Source organism: Balaenoptera borealis (assembly GCF_965194805.1).
Source record: "Balaenoptera borealis genome assembly, chromosome: 17".
NCBI classification, from domain to species: Eukaryota; Metazoa; Chordata; class Mammalia; order Artiodactyla; family Balaenopteridae; genus Balaenoptera; species Balaenoptera borealis.
Window position 1 is genome coordinate 41,149,811 of NC_138876.1, and position 21,357 is coordinate 41,171,167.

Sequence of the window (21,357 nt, forward strand, 5' to 3'; positions counted from 1 at the left end):
TGAATATGGGTACTTTAAAATAATTATACTACAGTCTGAAAAGTTTAGATTTAAAAACAACTGAATTTTCCTTTCAAACATTATCAGTCACAGATTTGGTTAAGAAATTTAAGAGATGAGACCAAAGAATATGCAGTAAAGAATAATCTATTTAGCATACGAACAAGTCCTGCCGAAATTTACAAAGTACGTTGCCAAATTAAATGGAGTGATAAATTTAAGAATCAGAAGTTCCTGTCAGAAAAGTGAGAAAAGGGTCATCTTAGATAGTTGAAAAGAATGTTCGATAATAGTTAAAGTATATAGAACCAATGGTTAAGAAGATAACCAAGGTTTAAAAACTAAACAATGAAAATAAAGAGTAACAGAAACCAGCTATGAAAATATTAGTTATCTAAAAATAATATCCTTATAATATTATTGAGTTTATTAGATTAGGCTTCCTTCCCACATATTATTTACAAGAAGTCAAAAAATATATATTATTAGTGTAAAAGCTCCCTAACCTTAAGAAATTGTCAAATATTCTCTAATATGTTGACACAAAAATTAAATTATATAATGTTTATAGCAGCATTATTCGTAAGAGCTAAAAAGTGGAAACAACCCTAAAGCCCATCAACTGATGAATGAACACTCAAACTAGACACTGAAGAGCATATCCAGTCAATGGGATACTATTCAGCTATAAAAAAGAATGAAGTACTGATACCCACTCCAACATGGATCAAATTTTTCAAGTTTTCAACATTAAATGAAAGAAGTTATTTATATGACATGTCCCGAACAGGCAAATCTACAGAGACAAAAAGTAGATTAATAGTTGCCTAGGGTTGAAGGGATTGAGGGAAAATGGGAAATGACTGCTAATGGATAAGGAGTTTTGTTGCAGATGGGCAGAGAGGAATGAAATGTTGTCAAACTGGCTGAGGTGATGGCTGCACAACTCTATGAACATACTAAAAATCACTGAACTGTACATTTTAAATGGGTGAATTGTATGGTATGCGAATTACATCCCAATGAAGCTATTAAAAGAAAAAAAGGAATAATAGTATTTTTAATTACCATGCTCAGAAACAGTATCTTAAAAGTACTTTGCTCAGATGAATAGGTCATGCTATCAGTATATAACACATCTGAGCATCTTGGAGTATGTACAATATATTTACATTCTAATAATTTTGCCCCACTGTATACATAATTAAGTTTGCTACCATATGTAAGATCTTATGATAAATAATACTTTAGTGTCCTTTCATGAGATTGTTTATTCAAATATAGAGATGCATTGTACATGTGTCGTCATGTGTTTGGGAATATGTGGTAACTCCTGATAAGCAACATAACAGAGATGTTATGTGAATTCACCTCAACTTTTTAAAAATGAAAAATATGAAATAGGTGACATCTCTACAGATGCTATATAACTGAAAAGATAACTAAAAACATTAATATTAATCAACTTAAAAATTTAGATAAAGTGGACAAATTCTTAGAAAAGAACTTCTCAAAACTAATCAAGAAAAAAGAACAGCAGATGAAATCACTGAGATTGAATCAATGCCAAAGATCTTCCCACAAAAAAAATCTCCAGGCCCAAATACATCATTGGTAAATTTTACCAAACACTGAAAAAAGCAATGAGTCCATTTTCTTTTCCAGGCAAAAAGAAATGATCCATACCTCAATTTATTTATGAGGCACACATGACCTTAGTAACAAAATCAAAGACAGGACAAGAAAGAAAAAAAACAGATGCATCAATCTCACACACGAATGTAAAAAAATCTTAAAGTATTAGCAAGCCAAATCCAGCAATATGTATTAAAAACAATCATAACATGACCTAAAACTAATACAATGTTACATGTCAATTATATCTCAGTTTAAAAAAAAGATCACAACCTAGTTGGGTTTATCCAGACAAGGTACTTCAATATAATATACTTCACTACATTAACCAATTAGAAGAGAAAAATTACGTGCTTATCATAATAGACATAGAAAAAGCATTTAATAAAATCTAAAAATAATTCATGATTTTTTTTAAAAAAAGAGCCTTCAGTGAATTAAGGATAAACAGAAACTTCCTTAATCAGATAAGGAGTAACTGTAAGAAAAACCTATGATAAACATCATTCTAAACAGTGAAAGAGTGCAAGCTTTTGAGACTAAGAATGAAACCAGGAAGCCCATCAGAGCCCTTTCTACCAAACATTGTTCTGGAGATCATTGTCAGCACAGTAAGAACAAGTACATAGAAATAAAAATGAAAAGGCTAGAAAATGAAAAAACCAAAATGCATTATTTACAGATAAAGACTATTTAGAAAAACAAATGAACCTACAGATAAACAGAATTTTTAAGAGTTTAGCAAAGTAGCTGGAAACAAAATCATTATACAGAGTTCAACTATACCTCTATACCAATGCATAAACTATTTTCAAGTTCATAAAAAAAATAAAAAGACTTCTATGGAAAAATTATAAAGCTTTAAAGGGCATTAAAGAATGCCTAAATAAATCAAAACCTACACCAGTTCACAGATTAGAATACTCAGTATTGTAAAGACACTAACTTTTCACAAATCGGCTTTTAAAGGTAATGTAGTTCCAAACAAAAATCCAACTGGCTTATTTGCGGAACTTGACAATCTGAGTCTACTGTCGACAAGAAAACGCAAAAAGACGAGCATAACCGATACAACTTTGAAAACCAAGGTTTGTACTTCAGATGATATCAAGACAGGGATACTGATGTATGGGTAAACAAACAGAAAAGTGGTACAGAACACAGCCCAGAGACAGGCCCACACACGTATGGATACTTGGCATTCAAGAGAGGTAGTACTGGAGATTGGTAGAAAAAAGATGGAACTTTCAATAAATGGTACTGGAACAAGTGAGGAAAAAAATGACATCAGACCCCATACTTCATGTTAATAAACAAAAATCAATCATAGGTGGATTAAAGACCTAAATGTGAAAAGAAGGCTAAGCTCTAGAGCTTTTAGAAGGTAAAATATACGACAATTTTCACGACTACAGGATATGAAAAGCTTTCTTGAACAAGACACAGAAATCCACTAATCTTTTCCTTTATGGAAAAGATTGATAAATTTTATTATATTAAAATTAAGAACTTTTAAAATAATAAAAAGTTAAAAGAGAAGTGAAACGCAGAAAAGATACCTGCAATATTTAAAACTAGTAAAGGACAGAATATATAAAAAACTCCTGCAAAAAAAAAAAAAAAAGACAATTCAACAGAAAAATGAGGCATACCACTTGGAATGGGTACCTCAAAAGACAAAATCTGTATGTGCAAAAAATAAATGAAAAGCTGCTAAATTCCTCAGTAATAAAGGAAATGGACATTAAAACCTCAATAAGATACCATTATACCATGACCCTGACAGGAAATCTGACAATACCAAGTGCTGACAAAGATCCTGACCAACGAGAACTCTCATGCATGCTAGTGGCAAAAACATTTGGAAATTATATAGTAATATTGCAGATAAACCTTCTCCAGGAATGTAACAGATAAATCGTATGTGGGTGCACCAGGATTTATGTACAGTATGTTCCAAGAAGCACAATAGGCACAAATTGTAAATAACACAAATGTCCATCATCTTAAGAATAAATAAATAAATTGTGACATGGTCATATAATGTTGTAACACCTTACAGCAATGGAAAAAAAAACTGTATCTGCATACAACTTGAAAAAACATCTCATGTATGTTCACTGAGAGGCAAAGAATTTATTTTGAATGATTTCATTTATGGAAAGTTCGAAACAGGCAAATTAAAGAATATTCTTTAAGGGTACATACAAAGGTGATACAACTGTAATGAAAAGCAAGGAAATGATTATCACAAAACGCAGGACAGTGGTTTCCTCAAGGAGAGGCAGAGAGGGTTTGGTAAGGAGCATAAGAAGGACTTCTAGAGCACTGGTAGTGTTGTATGTTTAGAACTAAAAGGTATTAATTGTACTCTATGTACTCCTCTCAAGGTCTATTACATTAAGACTATTAAAGAAAGAGAAAGATCCAGTAGAAACACAGATTCTGGAGCTCACATGAGAGGCAAGAAGTATGATCCAAGGGTTTTTAGTGAGCAGGTGACTGAAGTTTTGGATGAGAATAAAAAGTGATATGAGAAGTTAAGTGAGCCAAGGACAAAACTTTTGTAAATAAAAACATTAAAGGGAGAGCAAAAGAGAAGTCAGTGGAGGACTAAGGAAAATCCAGTGATGGAGGAGAACCAGAAAAGAGCTCCAGCAGAAGACAGGGTTGGAGATCATGGTCTATCAGTAGTAACGTCTATCAGCCAGAGAGGCAAGTCAGATGAAGACAGAAAAGAGGGCACTGGATTTGGTAGCTAAGAGATCACTGGTAAACTTAAAGCAAAATTATAAATCAAAAGGGGAAAAGACATCTTACCTCAAGAAGAAAGTCTATTTTCTCTTTATTAGGTCTAAGAAATAGCTGGTTAAATTGAACACCAATCGCTCTACCTTCCAATATATCACGGACTGTGTTACAGGCACAGACTTTAAAACAGATTTCATCTAGAGCTTCATTTCTGTAGAATACAAAAGCAGATACACTAATTTTTTTTAATAAAAAGGAATATATTGCAAAACTAAAATCACAAGAATGAGCCATTTATTCTTGAGAGGTAAGATCTTACGATATTCAGGCACGTTAGTAAATACCTAAGTCATGGGAAGTTCTTGAATTTATCAAGGGACAATTTAGCTATACAGATTAGGTAACAGAATCAAATTCTGCTATGTAAATTTTTTTTCCCCAAGCACTTTTAAAATGGATTAGATGAACATTAAAGTGGCTCCTCTGGCCACGTTAACTTCCCATATACTAAAAAAAAGTGAAAGTATTGTGTCAGACATACAGGTAGTTTGGAGGGATGTTTTTGATAAATCTGAAATGCACACTTACCCTTTTATTCAAAAATCAAAAAGTAATTCACTTCCTTACCCTTGCTGAGCTTTCTGAAAGAGCTCTCTTAGGACTGACTGCCGGAACTGCACAGGTAAACTGAAGGTTAAATTGTCTTCAGCGAAAATCTTTGTTACCTCCTAGAACACAGACACAAAATTGCATCCATTTCAAAGATCATGAAAGAATCTTTCCAAAAAAAATTTTTTTAATAAAATTTAAAAAGTCTTTCTATAATAGAAATTACACAGTGAAGAAAATCATTAAAACATCTTGCTAGGAAAAAAAAAAAATATCTTGCTAGGAAAATCTTCTCTTTCTAAAATTTTAAAATTACATTAGATACAAATAGCACCCCCTCACCCTTTTTGAAAACTGAAGATCAAAAGGGAGAGGTGAGAGAAGAATCAATGAATAAGAAGTAATTCAGCTATGTTATTAGAGAGAAAGTTTTTAAATTCTTCTCATCCACTTTAAATAGGGGTTCAGGGACTTCCCTGGCGGTCCAGCGGTTAAGATTCTGCACTTCCACTGCAGGGAGACTAAAATCCCACAGGCCGTGCAGTGCAGCCAAAAAAAAAAGGGGGGGGAGGGGTTCATACAACAAACTTTTTAAAACACTAAAATAATTAATTAAAAATAATTCATCTAAATATAACACGTTAAGAAAGTATTCTAATCAATTTAAATGGTTTAAAATATATTATTTAGTGAATTACAGAAACACCCACATTATTAGAGTCTTTTTCTGTTCTTTATCAACTCTTTATCTCTTTATCAATGGAAGAGAGAAAGAAGGGGTGATAGCGTGGGGATTTCTGGAAACAGCTAAAGCTAATCAGCTCTACCACAAAAGCACTGACAAAAATGGTTTCAAAACTATAAAGCAACCACTGTTTCACCTCCATAGCAAAACATAAGCTACACAGGGGCAAGTAAGCCACTTCCTAAATATGAGAAGACATATTTGTTACAACTGTTCAATAACTACTTCATCAGCACAAAACAAAAATATACAGTTAATACAAACAGAATCTTATTACCAAAAAACAAAAAAACAAAAAAAGGTAAACATGATTTCTAAGATACTCCTGCATACATAACTGAAGTGATAAATTTCAGAGTTGCAACAAAATTGCTCTTTCCCCCTTCCTAGCTACCCATTACACTACTTTCTGAGTGACACATTTTGGCACTTGATTGTATTCACAGTAATAAGTGCCTATTTATGACTACTATTTCCAAGGTCTTGTTTGCACAGGTCTTACCATTCCAGGGACCTTCTTAAAGATTCTATATCTTATCGTAATTGATCCCCACCCTCCATAAGCCTGTACTAGGAATACGTAACTGAAAGATCTCTAGTGTTTAATAACTTCATCTGTATCTGAAATCTATCTTCAAGAAAGTTTCATTTTCTTCCCTAGGGCAAAGCAGAATTTGCAAAAAAGAGGCCAGAGGGAGGGAGAGGAAGTACTTATCCCCTCTCTTCTATTTTCTCTGAAAAAAAATAAACTCTAGTTGAGAAGACTGAACTAAAAACCTAGGCTAAAAGTCCGTTTGGAGACACAAAACTAAAGGTATGCTATAGCTTTGTCATTTCATAATTTCTGTTTTGAATTAAATAACATGAAGGCACTGTTCACTTCCTAGAATGAAGGCTTTCCAAAAAAGGTTTTAAAAGTACAAATTCTAATTCCCAGTGATTTTCATTACAAAACTAAAGATATATACACAGAGGGTGCAATAAAAATCTCAACAGACTAATTTAAGCCCTTTTCATGATTAAAACTGAGATGATGACCAGACCCCCTGGCAAAATGGGCTATGCAATAGACCATCCAAACCTACCAAAACCGCTCTGCTCACGCTCTCCTTCAGTCTTAACGTTCGCAGTGGCTAATAAGGCAGGGTTACGAGGTCATACTTTCAGATCAGACACAAGACTTTAGGCTCCATAAAACTAAAAGTTCTCTACCTGTAATTTTAAAACTTAAAAGTTCTGCCTACAGAGTTTCTTATAGAATGTACTTAAAATGGGCAAATGCTACACCTTCAAGAAAGGATAATATCAATAATGAGTCAACATCTGTCCAGTGCTTTGCCTTAGAGTTTATAAACTATAACTTCTCATTTGATTCTCATAAGAAGCTTAATTATTAGAACTATTTTGCAGGTCAATCTGACAGTCTGGCTTGCCCTAAATGGCACAACTGTAAATGGTGGTGTCAGGATCTGAACTCAGCTGTCTGGCTTCCAGTGCTTTACCATTACACTATTGTATCCCCATCACACATCTTACCTGATAGTTGCCAGATCTCAAACAAATATGGACTTGACTATATGGAGTCAATTGTTGAGATGTACTATCAGAAGAAGGTACAAGAACATCACACGCTTGACAATAGCCAGCTAACCGCTTCTCATCTATGGTACAATGAAGAGATAATGAACCTATCTGTAAAGTAAGAGGTATATATCATTATCCATCAATGTAATAGAAACAATAGTCTAGCACCCATTTAGTGCATTTTAACAGTACAAGAAAATGCTAATGGAAAATTCAGGGCTGGAGGAACCATAAAAAGTTAAAAGGTTTAGTTAGAGCAGGGGTCAGCAAAATATTGCTCACAGGCCAAATCCAGCCCGTGGCTTGTTTTTATAGATTTCTTGACCTAAGAACAATTCTTAGGGTTGTAAAGGGGGGGGAAAAAAACCATAACAACAAATTAGACTATACCACAGAAACTGTATATGGCCCACAAAGCCTAAAATATCTATTATTTAGCCCTTTACAAAAAAGTTTGCTGACTCCTGGTTTAGAGTTTTCAGGCCAACACAAAGGTAGACATTATTATTACTCTATGTAGGTATGAAAATTAAGACACTAACAAAGAGTGAACACTGTTAAAAACAAGCTTAAAATATTTTAAAATACATATACTTGCAGAGATTTAAAGGGGGACAGCAAAGAAAACTCAATCTTCACTCAACTGGAATAAACAGAAATGCTTCCACCAAAACAGAAAAAAACTTTTAAAAGACACACTTTTTTAAAAAATTAAAGTTTTAAACTACTATACCTGAAATGCCATAAAATTAGAAATCTGATGAGTGCCCCAGGCAAAGTAAAATGGGGATTCCCAATAAAGTAAATCTCTAGTACATTTAATCAATGTCTCTGGTGAAGAAAGGAAAGATTGAAGTGGGAATTTTCCTGGGCACCAGGCATACAAAAACCTAGTTATATACTTTAAAATTCAGTTTTCTGAATCACAAAAAGAAAAATGCAAACAACATACACATGAAAATGTTTACCCTACTAGGAACCAAGGAAATGCAAATTTTTAAAAGATATTCTAGATCACACATCAAATTAGCAATTAAAAAAAAATTCACTGCTGATCGGAGTGCCTTCGGAGAAATGTACCTAACAAGCAATTTGGCTTTACATATTATTACATCCTTTAAAAAATTAATGACCATTGACATGGTAATTCTACTTGCAGGAATTTAACCTGAAAGTATCTAAAGTCCAAACAAAAGTTTATGCTTGGAGATATAAATTTTGCAACTTTATAATAAATAAAAAAAATAAACAATGTAAATGCCCAAACATTAGGAAAATAAAGTCACAGCACAACTATGTAACAGAATAGAATACATTTAAAATATCTATTCAAATATTTAAGCAAGATACAAAATAGCATATTACAGCATGAGCTTAACTGTATAAAAACATAAAGAATAAAAACTGGAAAAAAAATAAGCTAAAACTACGAAAGGGGTATTACAGATTTTTTTTTGATGTTTTCACTACTGTTTTGAACTACCAAATTTACAACAATGAACATTTACTGGGTTTTTTTTAATCATCAGAAAAATTAAAGCCAAAAAACATATAGATGTTTTCAAGGACTGAAAATCATATGCCTGTTATGATTGTATTTACCTCTGCAATTAGTTCTTTGGTTCTAAAGAATTTTTCTCTGGCATTTTCATAGGCAGCTGGATTTGTAGAGCCTTGCTGGAAGTATGCTGCACCCAAATCATAACACACCTAAAACGGTAATGAACACCAGTTTGCTCAGTAATTTTCCATGAACTTAAGAGCTGACAAAACTCAAAGGCGTCTTCATCTCAGCAAAACACAGGAACATATACAGCAAAAAAGAAAAAACCATTTCAATGAGCAGTGAAACAATCCATGTTCTTAGTCACGAGCAACAGGAGTCAACTCTGACTGACTTAAGCAGAAAAGAGATTTACCCTCAGGATGTCAGGTGGCCTACAGAGTTATAGGGAAAGCCAAAGAATCAGGCTTGGAAAACAAACAGGGGAAGGGAAGCAAGCAGCCAGAACAAGAGCCAGAACTGATGCAGTGAAACACCGCTGCAGCCATCTCAACACCAGACTCCACACATCATGCCACCTGCAGCCACCAGCACTAGACACTGAAAGCAGCAGCTCCACTTCTGCCAGGGCTGCCCCTGGAAACTAGATGTTACTGTCACTGTTGCTGTTGGCTCACCATCACAAAAGGACAACTGGATTATCTACCCTCCCCACTTCACTGACTTAATAGCTAGCTCCTAACTCAGTCTAAACTAAATGTATCTGTGTGTCACACCTATGTGACATACTTGCCCTGGAACAGGATAAGGGGTAGAGAACGCTAGTGTCTGGAGTTTTCAGTTTTATTATAGGAAACAGGCTCTGCTTCCCATCAAGTCTCAGAAGGTAGGGGGTTCTTCTAACATAGAATATGGGGACAGCCACCGGGGTGTCTCTCCAAAAGGGATAGAAGGGGCAAATGTCTACTATCACAGAACTGGCCAGAATAAAATATTGAGAAATTTGAATTAATGACTATAAAATGATAATGCATTTCCAGTTGTCTTTTTCTAATAGAACCTGTATATTTTTCCAAGAACATTCATAAACTGATACCTAAATTTAATGAATGCAGAACTCAAAGACTGAGCTCAACTTGGCCATTTTATGAACAAGAACACTAAGGCCCAGAAAGTGACATCTCTGCTTAAAAGCATATGACCAAATACTGGCAGAGCCCAGACTTGAAGCCAGATCTCTAGGTTCCTAATACTCTATCTCAAATTTACTCTACACAAGGCTGACTGATCTGTCTTCTCAATATGACTTTCTTAAAAAGCCTTCAAATTATTCCCCCAGGTAAGAGAAAGTTCAAACCCCAAGGCCTGATCTTCAAGGATCTCAGAATCTGGACTAATTTCTCTCTCCAAACCTCTCTATTCTCCTCTATTTCAATCACACCAGTTTTCTCAATTCCCCATTCACATCAGATCTACAAATGAACTTCATTCCACACCCCGTATTTCCATTTACACCAAACCAACCTTAGCCAACAGATACTCATTCCCCCTCTGAACTCCTAAGCTGTAATAGTCTCTGGTACTCATGACTGAACTACTCTTTACTGATATGCATTACAGATACTGTTCTGCCCTGTTCAACAAATCAAGATTAATTCTTCTCAGCCTCCAGAATACTGCTTTGCACTATTTAATCCACATTTAATGTTGGGCTGATTTTCATTCTAGAGCGCTTCCTTCCATCTAGGGTAAAAGAGTGTTAAAGCAATTTTTAAAAATAGTATGTGTGTGTATACATAATAGAGAAGTTTTAAACACACATAAACACACATACATATGCATACATATTACAGTTACATATAATTCCCCTTTCCAGGCAGAGTACAAGATACCAAAAAGATACTTTCAAGTATAATTATACTGACTAGCCATTAAAACGAGTTTAAATTCTATAGTTAAGAGGTGGTCAATAGGTTAAAACAAACAAAAAAACAAATCTGATAATGAAGCTGCCCTGAAGGACAGTAATACTTATGGTTTAACTAAGGAAAAATTTAAGATTTTTCTTTTGAGTCAGGTAAATTTTAGTAACATAAAGACCGCAAATGCACTTTAAACATTAACATGTCAGGAAATGAGTATTAGTACTAATTTGCTATTCAAAAAACAGAAATTATGGCTCAGCTATGTAATTAAAAGAATATTTCATAGGGTTTACCTTGCACATTTATGTAAGAGTTCTGTTTTTTCAGGTCATATCATCCACTACATTGTGAAAATCAGACATGTTACCAAGACTTTAAACAGACTCAGTGAGTGTAAGATATGACAGTACCAGAAACCTCCTACATGGAAGTTTCATTGACCATTTAAAGTGGTTACCAACTGTCACTGCCTCTTGACTCCTACTCCTACTGTACAAGACTCCATCTTAACAAGTCTTGAAAAGGGATTATTTTCAACTCCAGAACCAGCTAATCTGAAAAGGTACCTCCAAACCCTTTAAAGTCAGAGCTACTTCTGCTCTTTCAAGATTGGGAAATAGTGATTAAAGAAGTCATGCCAACTCACACAATGAACATAGAATGTAAAAAGAACACAGAAAGTAAAAGGCTAGTGGCCCTCTCTAGGCAATCATCAAATATTTTAAAATTTTTATTATATTCAAGACTCTGTGCTAGAAAGTGAGAAAGAGGCAAATATATTAAAAAAAAGAGACCTCAAAGAGTTTACAATCCAGCAGGGAAAAAGAAGACATCAATACAAAAAATATCTAACAACAAACAACAGCTGAAAGCAACAAAGGAACTACAGCACAGAGTTACAGAAAGCAGGCAACCTTAAGATCTTGGAAAAACTAGGTGTTTCTCTAGTACCCCACATTTTTCAAAGTTTAGCACAATATTAGTTTTGTTTTTTTGGTATGATTAGATTTCTAATAATATTGAATGAACTGTAAATTAGTTACATACTCACTGCATTGTCAGTCTCCTAAATACAACTGGGAAACCAGTTCAGAGACAAAAGATCAAATGAAATTTTCCTTCCATTTCTTTTAGAAAAATTTCAAGTGAGGTCTTATAAAATTCACAAATTAAATACAATGCAAAGTCTTAACAGCATCTGAAGTCAAAATCAAAGGGACAAGGGCAGAAATAAATTCTAATTAAAAATAAGATTTTCCAAAAATTTGCCATGCATTGATTAAATACTGAAATAAATACCTGGCACTGCATCTCCTCGGTTTTGATTTTCAATCCAACAGTGGAACTCTCAGTCTCTCCATTTACCACGCCTGGCTCCATGGCCAATAAATCTAGAGTTCTCATCGTGTGGACATAAAGATCCTTGTTTAACTTAAGGGCTGCCTCTAGTACCAAGATAGAATCAGAAGCTTGTTCTTTTAGCTACAAAAGATCAATAAATAAATTATTAAAATACAAAAATGGCAGCACTGGACTATATTAACCAAAAAATATTTACAGGATACTTAGTAGCTTAGTGTATTAATCTATTTTTAAAATGTTTCTAACATAGCAGGAGTGCAATTATATTTGTTAAAATTATCTTAAAAAAAAAAAAAAGAGGGACTTCCCTGGTGGTCCAGTGGCTAAGACTCCACGCTCCCAATGCAGGGGGCCCGGGTTCGATCCCTGGTCAGGGAACTACAGCCCATGTGCCGCAACTAAGAGTTCGCATGCTGCAACTAAAGATCCTGCATGCCACAACTAAAAGATCTTGCACACGGGGGGGCTTCCCTGGTGGCACAGTGGTTAAGAATCCGCCTGCCAATGCAGGGCACATGGGTTCAAGCCCTGGTCCAGGAAGATCCCACATGCCGCGGAGCAACTAAGCCCGTGCGCCACAACTACTGAGCCTGCGCTCTGGAGCCTGCGAGCTACAACTACTGAGCCCACGTGCCACAACTACTGAAGCCCGCAGGCCTAGAGCCCGTGCTCTGCCACAATAGAAGCCACCGCAACGAGAAGCCCGCGCACCACAATGAAGAGTAGCCCCTGCTCGCCGCAATTAGAGGAAGCCCGCGCGCAGCAACAAAGACCCAATGCAGCCAAAATTAAATAAATAAATAAATAAATAAATATTTTTTTTAATTTAAAAAAAAAAAAAAAAGATCCTGCACATGGCAACGAAGATCCCAAGTGCCACAACTAAGACCCAGTGCAGCCAAATAAATAAATAAATAATTTTTTTTTTTTTAAATGAAACAGTAGGTTCCTATTGTGAAATTAGAAAACACATATTGGAAAAGATTGATGTCTTTCTTCTATAAAACAGTTAATAATGAAAAATGTTTTAAAGATTTGCACAGTTCCACTGATTTATTCAAGAAATGTTTTGTATGCTTCAATGTGCCAGCCATTTTTAGTAGGCATTAGATAATAATAATAAACTGATGCAGGTTTTTTGCTTCTACATTAAAAATACATTATCTGTTGTATACAGATACAGACTGTCTCTTATCTTCCTTCTCCTCTCCCAGCCCCTGCACTTTAGTTGTTATCTCTGGCACACTGTAGGTGTTAAATAAAGAATTACAGAGATCATTTTTAAATTACGGGAACTACCGTGTTTCTACTTTTATACTGACTAGAGCAATTAAAAAATAACTGTATTTTTCTGACTACGTAAGTAGTTTTAGGGAATTCCTTGGCAGTCCAGTGGTTAGGACTCGGCACTTTCACTCTCAGGACCCGGGTTCAATCCCTGGTTGGGGAACTAAGATGCCGAGAGCTGTGCGGCGCAGCCAATAAAAATAAAAATAAATTAAAAAAAATTTTTTTAATTTAAAAAATAAAATTTAAAAAATAAATAAATAAATAAATAAATAAATAAAATTTTAAAATATAATGCATGTTTATTGTAGAATTTGGGGAGAACATAAAAGAATATAAACATATCACCTATAAGAGTGATTTCTCACATCTGCTGAAGTACTGTGAAATATGTGACAACAGAATTGGTGGTAAAGCACTCTCATTAACATTAAAAACATGTACAGGGACTTCCCTGGTGGCGCAGTGGTTAAGAATCTGCCTGCCAATGCAGGGGACACGGATTCGAGCCCTGGCCTGGGAAGATCCCACGTGCCACAGAGCAACTAAGCCCGTGTGTCACAACTACTGAGCCTGCGCCCTAGAGCCCGCAAGCCACCACTACTGAAGCCCGTGCGCCAAGACCCCGTGCTCTGCAACAAAGAGAAGCCACCACAATAAGAAACCCACGCACCGCGATGAAGAGAAGCCCCTGCTCACCGCAACTAGAGAGAGCCCGGGCACAGCAACAAACACCCAGCGCAGCCAAAATTAATTAATTAATTAATTTTTTTTTAAAATGTACTATTTAGAATATTACCAAACTATGTTCTAACAAGTAAAAATCTAAATGCCACTGCATCTAGACCTTGCCAACTCTTATATACCTAAGATTAGAAGAAGCTCCTACACATGCTCTAAATATGTCCCAGAAAGGTTAGAGCGTAACTGATGCCAGTACTCACCACTTTCAAAATATTTTCTGTTAGCTCTTTCTCCTGTTGCATCTGATTCATACTACAAGAGAAATGATCGAAGAGTATCAAACATTACTTGAAAGACTGAAAATTCACAGCTTAAAGATCATTCTTGAAAGTGAGGTTGAATTTATATAAAAATGTTTTTAATGCTATTTCTTTTCATGCTTAAAAAACAAACAAAAACTCAATGCTGATGCTCCTTTACCATTATTTTCTCATCTGCTTTGTATTACAAAAAAACTCTCAATTTTTTTTTTTTTTTTACTTCTTCATTTACTCATTTCCTCAAACAGTTTTTTGGTGTTTAAAAAGTAACAAAAGATAAGCATCTGCATGGTGATATAGACATGCAAACAAACAAAAATATAACACAAATGCTAAGCATCAAAACATTACCCAGAAAATGATTTTCTAATAATGATATATATACTTTTTAATTTATTTTTATTTTTGGCTGCACTGGGTCTTCGTTGCTGCGCGTGGGCTTTTCATTGAGGTGGCTTCTCTTGTTGTGGAGCACAGGATCCTAGGCCCACGGGCTTCAGTAGTTGTGGCTCGCAGGCTCTAGAGCGCAGGCTCAGTAGTTGTGGCACATGGGCTTAGTTGCTCCACGACATGTGGGATCTTCCTGGACCAGAGCTCAAACCCGTGTCCCCAGCATTGGCAGGCGGATTCTTAACCGCTGCGCCACCAGGGTCCCTCTACTAATGATATTTTTAGGTGATATTTGTAGGTAGCATTAGAAAATAATGTTGCCTAGAAATAATGATTTCTTCCATTTATTCATTTACTTATCAGATATTTCTTAGGCATTTAAAATGTGCTAGGAATGCTGCTAAACTCTTCAGATGAACTAATGATTAAGACATTAAGGATAAACAAACCCTCAGTTTAAGAATAAAACTTACTGATAGCAAAAGCTCATTTGTATCAAGTTAGAAACTATACTCTCTTCCTCCAAATTTGGGTAAGTTGCTATCTGGAACTTAAGAACTAGGTTTAAAACTCTGGATATGATCAAACTATGGTAATTAACTTTTGCACTCTAAATTAAAATAATTTCCAGCATACAAAACAAATATATCTCCTTCAAGTAAATTTAATTAAATGAAAACAATCTTAATACTTGGAAGCAGGTCAGCTAATGTTAAGATGAAAGGCACAATTTACAAAGTGCTCCCCTTCTTTTTCAGAGCTCTCTACTCTAGATATCCAAAGCACTATCTGAATCTCTCACCCTTCTAACTCCTCCAAACCCACCTTTGTGCAGGCCTTCTGCCCTCCAATTTCTGCTCTACTCCTTCTGTACCAGGAGTTATTAAAAACTTACAAAATTAAAAAAAAATTCTGATGAAAAAAGTGCCAAGTAAGGGTCTTATTGGCCAACTTACACACTTAACTGAGGAGGTCCAGGTTTTGCTTGTTTGACAGGAAAACTACTTTGAACAATTGTCCTAATTGCCCTGTAAAAAAGACCAAAAAACCAAAATTTAACACACTATAAATAACACTTCAAGTATTTTTTCAAGTACTCCTTAGAAGACTTAAAAACTATCTGAAATTCTAATTGATATATAATAAAAACTTTGTAAGTCATCCACATCTTTATCAGAATTCTTTTCATCTATGCAGTCATAAATTTTCTCCACCAACAGATTCACTGTTCCCAAGATCCTCTGAGAGATCCCTAGAGTAGAAGGGGTAACTTAAAAGCATATTCCTGAAAGTCAGAGTGCAATTAAAGAGAGGCTGCCCAACACATTTCAGGTTTAAGAAAACATTTACCATCTATTGTAGAGAAGTATAGCCATGGCAGTGGTTGGAGGTAAAGTGGCCAGATCCATGTCTACGTGCTTTGTTCCAGGAGGGACTTTACTGATGCACAGCAGTTCATTTAGTAACATATTCAATACTGGAACAGACAAACTTAAAAAGGAAGAATCAAAAGATATATAAGCTGTGTAAGCACAAAATACACAATTCAGTATTTTCACTAAAAATAATTACACTGCTAAAGGAGTAAATCTACAGGACCATTTTATTAACCTGTCTCAACAACTTATATGAAAATATACCTATCAAATTCAAAAAGACTGTTTAAGCTTTCATTATGAAAACAATTGAAACATATACAAAAGTAGACAGAATAATATAATATGGCCCAATGTGCCCATCATCCAGCTTCAACAATTATCAACTGATGGCCAATCTTGTTTCATCTCCACTCCACCCACTTCCCTCCTTCCCATATTATTGTGAAGCAAATTCCCAATATTAAATCATTTTTTCCACAAGTATTTCAGAATCTATCTCCAAAAAATTACCTCCTAACATAATGACAGTGTAAATTTCACATCTAAAAAAATTTTAATTGCTTACCATCAAATAGCCAATCAATGCTCAATTTTCCAAGTGTAACACATACATCATATTTTTTTGTACACATTGCTACCTGCTGATATGCCTCAAATCTATTAATGGATAAGTTTCCCCCTAGATTAAAGAATAAAACTTTTTTTTTAATTCTAATTTTAATGCTATAGAAGATATGGTGAAAAAACAATGTTTAAATACTACTAGTGTGAGTATAAACTAATACAACTCCCTTGGAATGCAATCTGGTAATATGCATCATGTGCTTTAAAAATGTTTATACCACTTGACCAAGCAATTTAACAATCTATACTAAGGCCGTAACTCGAAATTCAGATAAAGTTTACGGACATAGACATTTAAGGCTCTGTCATTTATAAAAGTGAAAAACTAGAGAAAACTGTCAATAGAGGAACAGTTAATAAATTATCTATACAATGGAATAAACTCCAAAAAACAAAATGGGAAAATGCTCATGATATCCTGCTACGTGAAATAAAACAAATCAATACAGTATATAAGGTATGTTCACAACTTTGTTTAAAAATAAAGGGAGAAAAACAACAAAAATCACACAAAAATGTTAAAAATACTACTCTTCCCTCCTCTATTACTTCCCATTTTCTGAATTTTCCCAAATGTTCTATAAGGTATTTCTTTTTAAATTGTGAGAAGGGGATGAAAACAAATCATTTTATAACTACGCCTTTGAAATTATTTATTTGTAAACAAATAACCACTGATTCTAATAAGACAGCTTAATGGTTTGGGAGATAGTGATTGATTTATGCCCAGTAAAATTAACTTATTCAATAGGGAATCATCCATAACATTATGTACCATCCATCATTAATTTTTATTCATTTTCTTCAGATATGTAAAAGTAAACTGAACATTTAAAACTGTTTAGGCGTGGATTTTCTCTACTTATCACATCAAAAAAAAGAACAATAATAAAATGGCTCATTATTGATAACACCAAGTTTATACTTTAAAAGGTTATTTAAATTCATCTAATAGTCAAATATTTTCTTACACCTTTTGAAAACTACTTGCATATTTTACCAAGAATGCAGAGAAAAATAATTTTCATTTTAAGGGCCAATATTATAAGAACACATATTGAAATAAACCAAGATATCTAACAGTACTAAAAATAAATTCATTTAAATCTTGTATACCTTTTCTCTAATACATCTAAGTCCCACTTCAAATGTGCAGCAACTTTAAGAGCAAGAAGCTTTAAAATACGATTTCTCTTGTTATCAGGTGGAGGTTGAACTTGATTCTGTTCATTAACTGAAGGTTTAGAAGCCTGTTCCAAAAACTGGACTATAAGTTGAACTGGTGCAGGATCTAGGATTTAAAAGAAAATAATTCTTGAACTTAAGTTCTAATTATGAAGATCCAAAGGATTCACTGTATTAGTTTTTGACCACAAAGGAATCCAAACAGGCCAACAGGCACATGAAAAGATGCTACATATCGCTATTAGAGAAATGCAAATCAAAACTACAATGAGGGGCTTCCCTGGTGGTGCAGTGGTTGAGAATCTGCCTGCCAATGCAGGGTACACAGGTTCAAGCCCTGGTCTGGGAAGATCCCACATGCTGCGGAGCAACTGGCCCCGTGAGCCACAACTACTGAGCCTGCGCGTCTGGAGCCTGTTCGCAACAAGAGAGGCCGCGATAGTGAGAGGCCCGCGCACCACGATGAAGAGTGGCCCCCGCTCACCGCAACTAGAGAAAGCCCTCGCACAGAAACGAAGACCGAACACAGCAAAAATAAATAAATTTATAAAAAAAAAAAAAAAAAAAACTACAATGAGGTATCACCTCACACCAGTCAGAATGGCCATCACCAAAACGTCTACAAATAATAAATGCTGGAGAGGGTGTGGAAAGAAGGGAACCCTCCTACATGATTGACAGGAATGTAAACTGGTGCAGCCACTATGGAAAACAGTATGGAGGTTCCTTAAAAAATTAAAAATAGAGTTACTATGTGACCCAGCAATCCCACTCCTGGGCACATATCCGGAAAAGACGAAAACTCTAATTTGAAACAATACATGCACCCCTAAGTTCATAGCAGCACTATTCACAATAGCCAAGACATGGAAACAACCTAAGTGTCCACTGACAGATGAATGGATAAAGAAGATGTGGTACATATATACATTGGAATATTACTCAGCCATAAAAAAGAATGAAATTATGCCACTGCAGCAACATGGATGGACCTACAGATTATCATACTAAGAAAAGTAAGTCAGACAAAGAAAGACAAATGTCATACGACATCACTTTATGTGGAATCTAAAAAAGTGATACAAATGAACTTATTTACAAAACAGAAATTGACTCACAAAGAAAACAAATTTATGGTTACCAAATGGGAAAGGGGGGAGGAATAAATTAGGAATTTGGGATTGACAGATACATATAAAATAAACAAGGACCTACTGTATAGCACAGGGAACTATATTCAATATCTTATAATAACCTATAATGGAAAAGTATCTGAAAAGGAATATATATATATGTATCTTAATCACTTTGCTGTACACCTGAAACACTGTACATCAACTATACTTCAATTAAAAAGAAAGTTAAAAAAAAAAATCCAAACAGTTGTGTAGTTAGAATAACTAAGGATTATGATTTATAAGAAGTGTGCCTGGGGATTAAAGGGAAAGATCAGGAAGGGTGTAAGGAAGAAAGGATAACAGATTCCTGCAGAAGAAAGCACTTTACAGGGAAGAACATAATGGTTATAGATTTCCAGTTCAGCAAACAACGAATGTCAATTAGAGGAAAGAGATGTCATCTTTAGAATCACTGTTTTAACGCTTAATTAGTGGGACCTGCATCAAGTTACCTCTGCACCTGTTTCTGTCATGCAAAATAGAGGATAATGCCACCTACCTCACAGGATTACTATGAAGACCGATTAAATGAGATAACAGATACGAAGCATTAAGCACAGTGACTGGCACGCAGAAACACTCAACAAACGTTAGTCAAAAGCAGTGAATTAAAAGAACATAATATAATATAGGTGGTAAAACTGCCCAAGTGAAGTACACTAACTTCTCGCACAGCAGTCTCCACCAGGAGACTAAGGCCAGGCTATTAGACTGAACAAGCCACATCTGGATTCAAACTTAATCAGCAAAATATCATCCAAGGAACTTAACGTTTTCATGCCAGTACCTCTTTCCAGAAATGCCTGGGGTTTTCCACCTTCCCTGAGAGCACTCATTAACTGGGATATTAATCATGATCATCATTATACAATAACCATCTAGCAACTAGTTTTTTTCTGCTTTCAAAGATTTCCTCATTTTGATTTGCAGCCTAACTTTGAAATATATAATTAAGAGTCGGTAAAGTCTCCTCGTTGAGGAATAAAACAGTTAAATAGGAACCTAAGATAGTTAACTAATTAGTGTCAGGATTAGCCCCCGAACAGCTGATTTCTCTCCCCATCTCCCCAAACTGTGCGGGGTTCTGTCAAGAGGAGGGGTCGAGCCAGCCTCCCCAAACCAAATACTCTCACAAGGCCATCTCGCAGGTGTTAAAACCCCGAACAGTAAAAGAGGGTGGATGCGGAAGCGCCTTTGTTTTGCGCCTTTCTTTGGCCTCCCACAGCAGTGCCCTCGCACTGGTGTGTTTAATACTTAGCCGGGGGCCTCGCCAGAGCTCGGCTCCGGTCCCCGCCTCCCGAGCCGCAGGTTCGTGGCCGAGAAGGCGTGGGATGGTGAAAGACGGGAGGGCAGCGCCGGTGGCCGGGTCCCGCTCCACTCGAGCTGCAGGCGCCGCGCTTACCCGGGCAGGGCTTGCGCAGATGTTTCTCCAACAGCGACTCCTCCAGCAGGAACTCGAACCAGCAGGTCTGCGGCGGGGTGCAGGGCCGGCTGGAGGTGGCCGCCTCCCGGTCCGCCGCCTCCGCGCTCATCCTGCCCCCGCCGCCGCTACCCCCCGGGACGTTTCCCGGCTCCAACCTGACACTCGGACGCGGGCCCTGGGCCTGTGATCTGCAGAACCCCTGGGACCTAGGACGCACTCAGAACGTCCCGGAAACCCACACAGTCCAAAATGGCTGCGCGGCCCAGCCAGAGCTGGGTATCCTGGATCCGCCTCCCGGCGCCACCGCCGCGCCTCCAAGCCAATCGTTATTTGAGTTGGAGAAAGAGGGCGGGACCTATCCTCAGGCCACGCCTCCTCCCAGTTGCCTTGGGAGACGGCTTGCGGGTAAGCTGGGTCGCAGGTTGGTTTTCCCGGTTCCCTGGGAGTTTCTCAGCGAGCAAATGAAACAGCCTCATCAATAGGCCTCATTGTCTTCGTAAAAGGCAGTGAGCACTACAGGTTCAAACTGTGATCTACAGGTTCAAACTGTGATCTAGGCAAAGTTTGTTTCGGTGCTTTCAATTTTCCCACTTACATTTCTGAGATTTCCTACTACCTAGGTCCTCTCGGCGGATGTGCCCTCGTGTCTTGGGCGCCAGCGTCCCCGCCCCCTTTCCGAGACAGCTGATGGCACACGTGAGATCTAGCTTTTCTGCTGCTTCTCAGGACTAGCTCTCAGTGTTTAGCGCCTAATTAACTCTCTTGATATCCC

General features: G+C 36.3%; 1 protein-coding gene across 4 annotated transcripts in view; it reads right to left on the reverse strand.

Annotated features, from left to right (window-relative positions):
* The window catches only part of INTS8 (integrator complex subunit 8), a 47,138-nt gene extending 26,273 nt beyond the window's left edge, over positions 1 to 20,865 (reverse strand). Inside the window, exons 1-10 of one of the 4 annotated variants that reach the window (XM_082363811.1) lie at positions 20,565 to 20,865; positions 17,916 to 18,090; positions 16,147 to 16,287; positions 15,753 to 15,824; positions 14,347 to 14,398; positions 12,053 to 12,235; positions 8,927 to 9,034; positions 7,277 to 7,432; positions 5,014 to 5,114; positions 4,456 to 4,597 (exon numbers count right to left, since the gene is read on the reverse strand). In XM_082363811.1, the coding sequence (XP_082219937.1) occupies positions 4,456 to 4,597; positions 5,014 to 5,114; positions 7,277 to 7,432; positions 8,927 to 9,034; positions 12,053 to 12,235; positions 14,347 to 14,398; positions 15,753 to 15,824; positions 16,147 to 16,287; positions 17,916 to 18,090; positions 20,565 to 20,694 (1,260 nt within the window). In that variant the 5' untranslated portion in view covers positions 20,695 to 20,865. The remainder of the gene's footprint in view (positions 1 to 4,455; positions 4,598 to 5,013; positions 5,115 to 7,276; positions 7,433 to 8,926; positions 9,035 to 12,052; positions 12,236 to 14,346; positions 14,399 to 15,752; positions 15,825 to 16,146; positions 16,288 to 17,915; positions 18,091 to 20,564) is intronic. The other 3 variants (XM_082363808.1, XM_082363809.1, XM_082363810.1) reach the window with 3 other exon arrangements.
* Between the last annotated feature and the right edge of the window lie 492 nt (positions 20,866 to 21,357).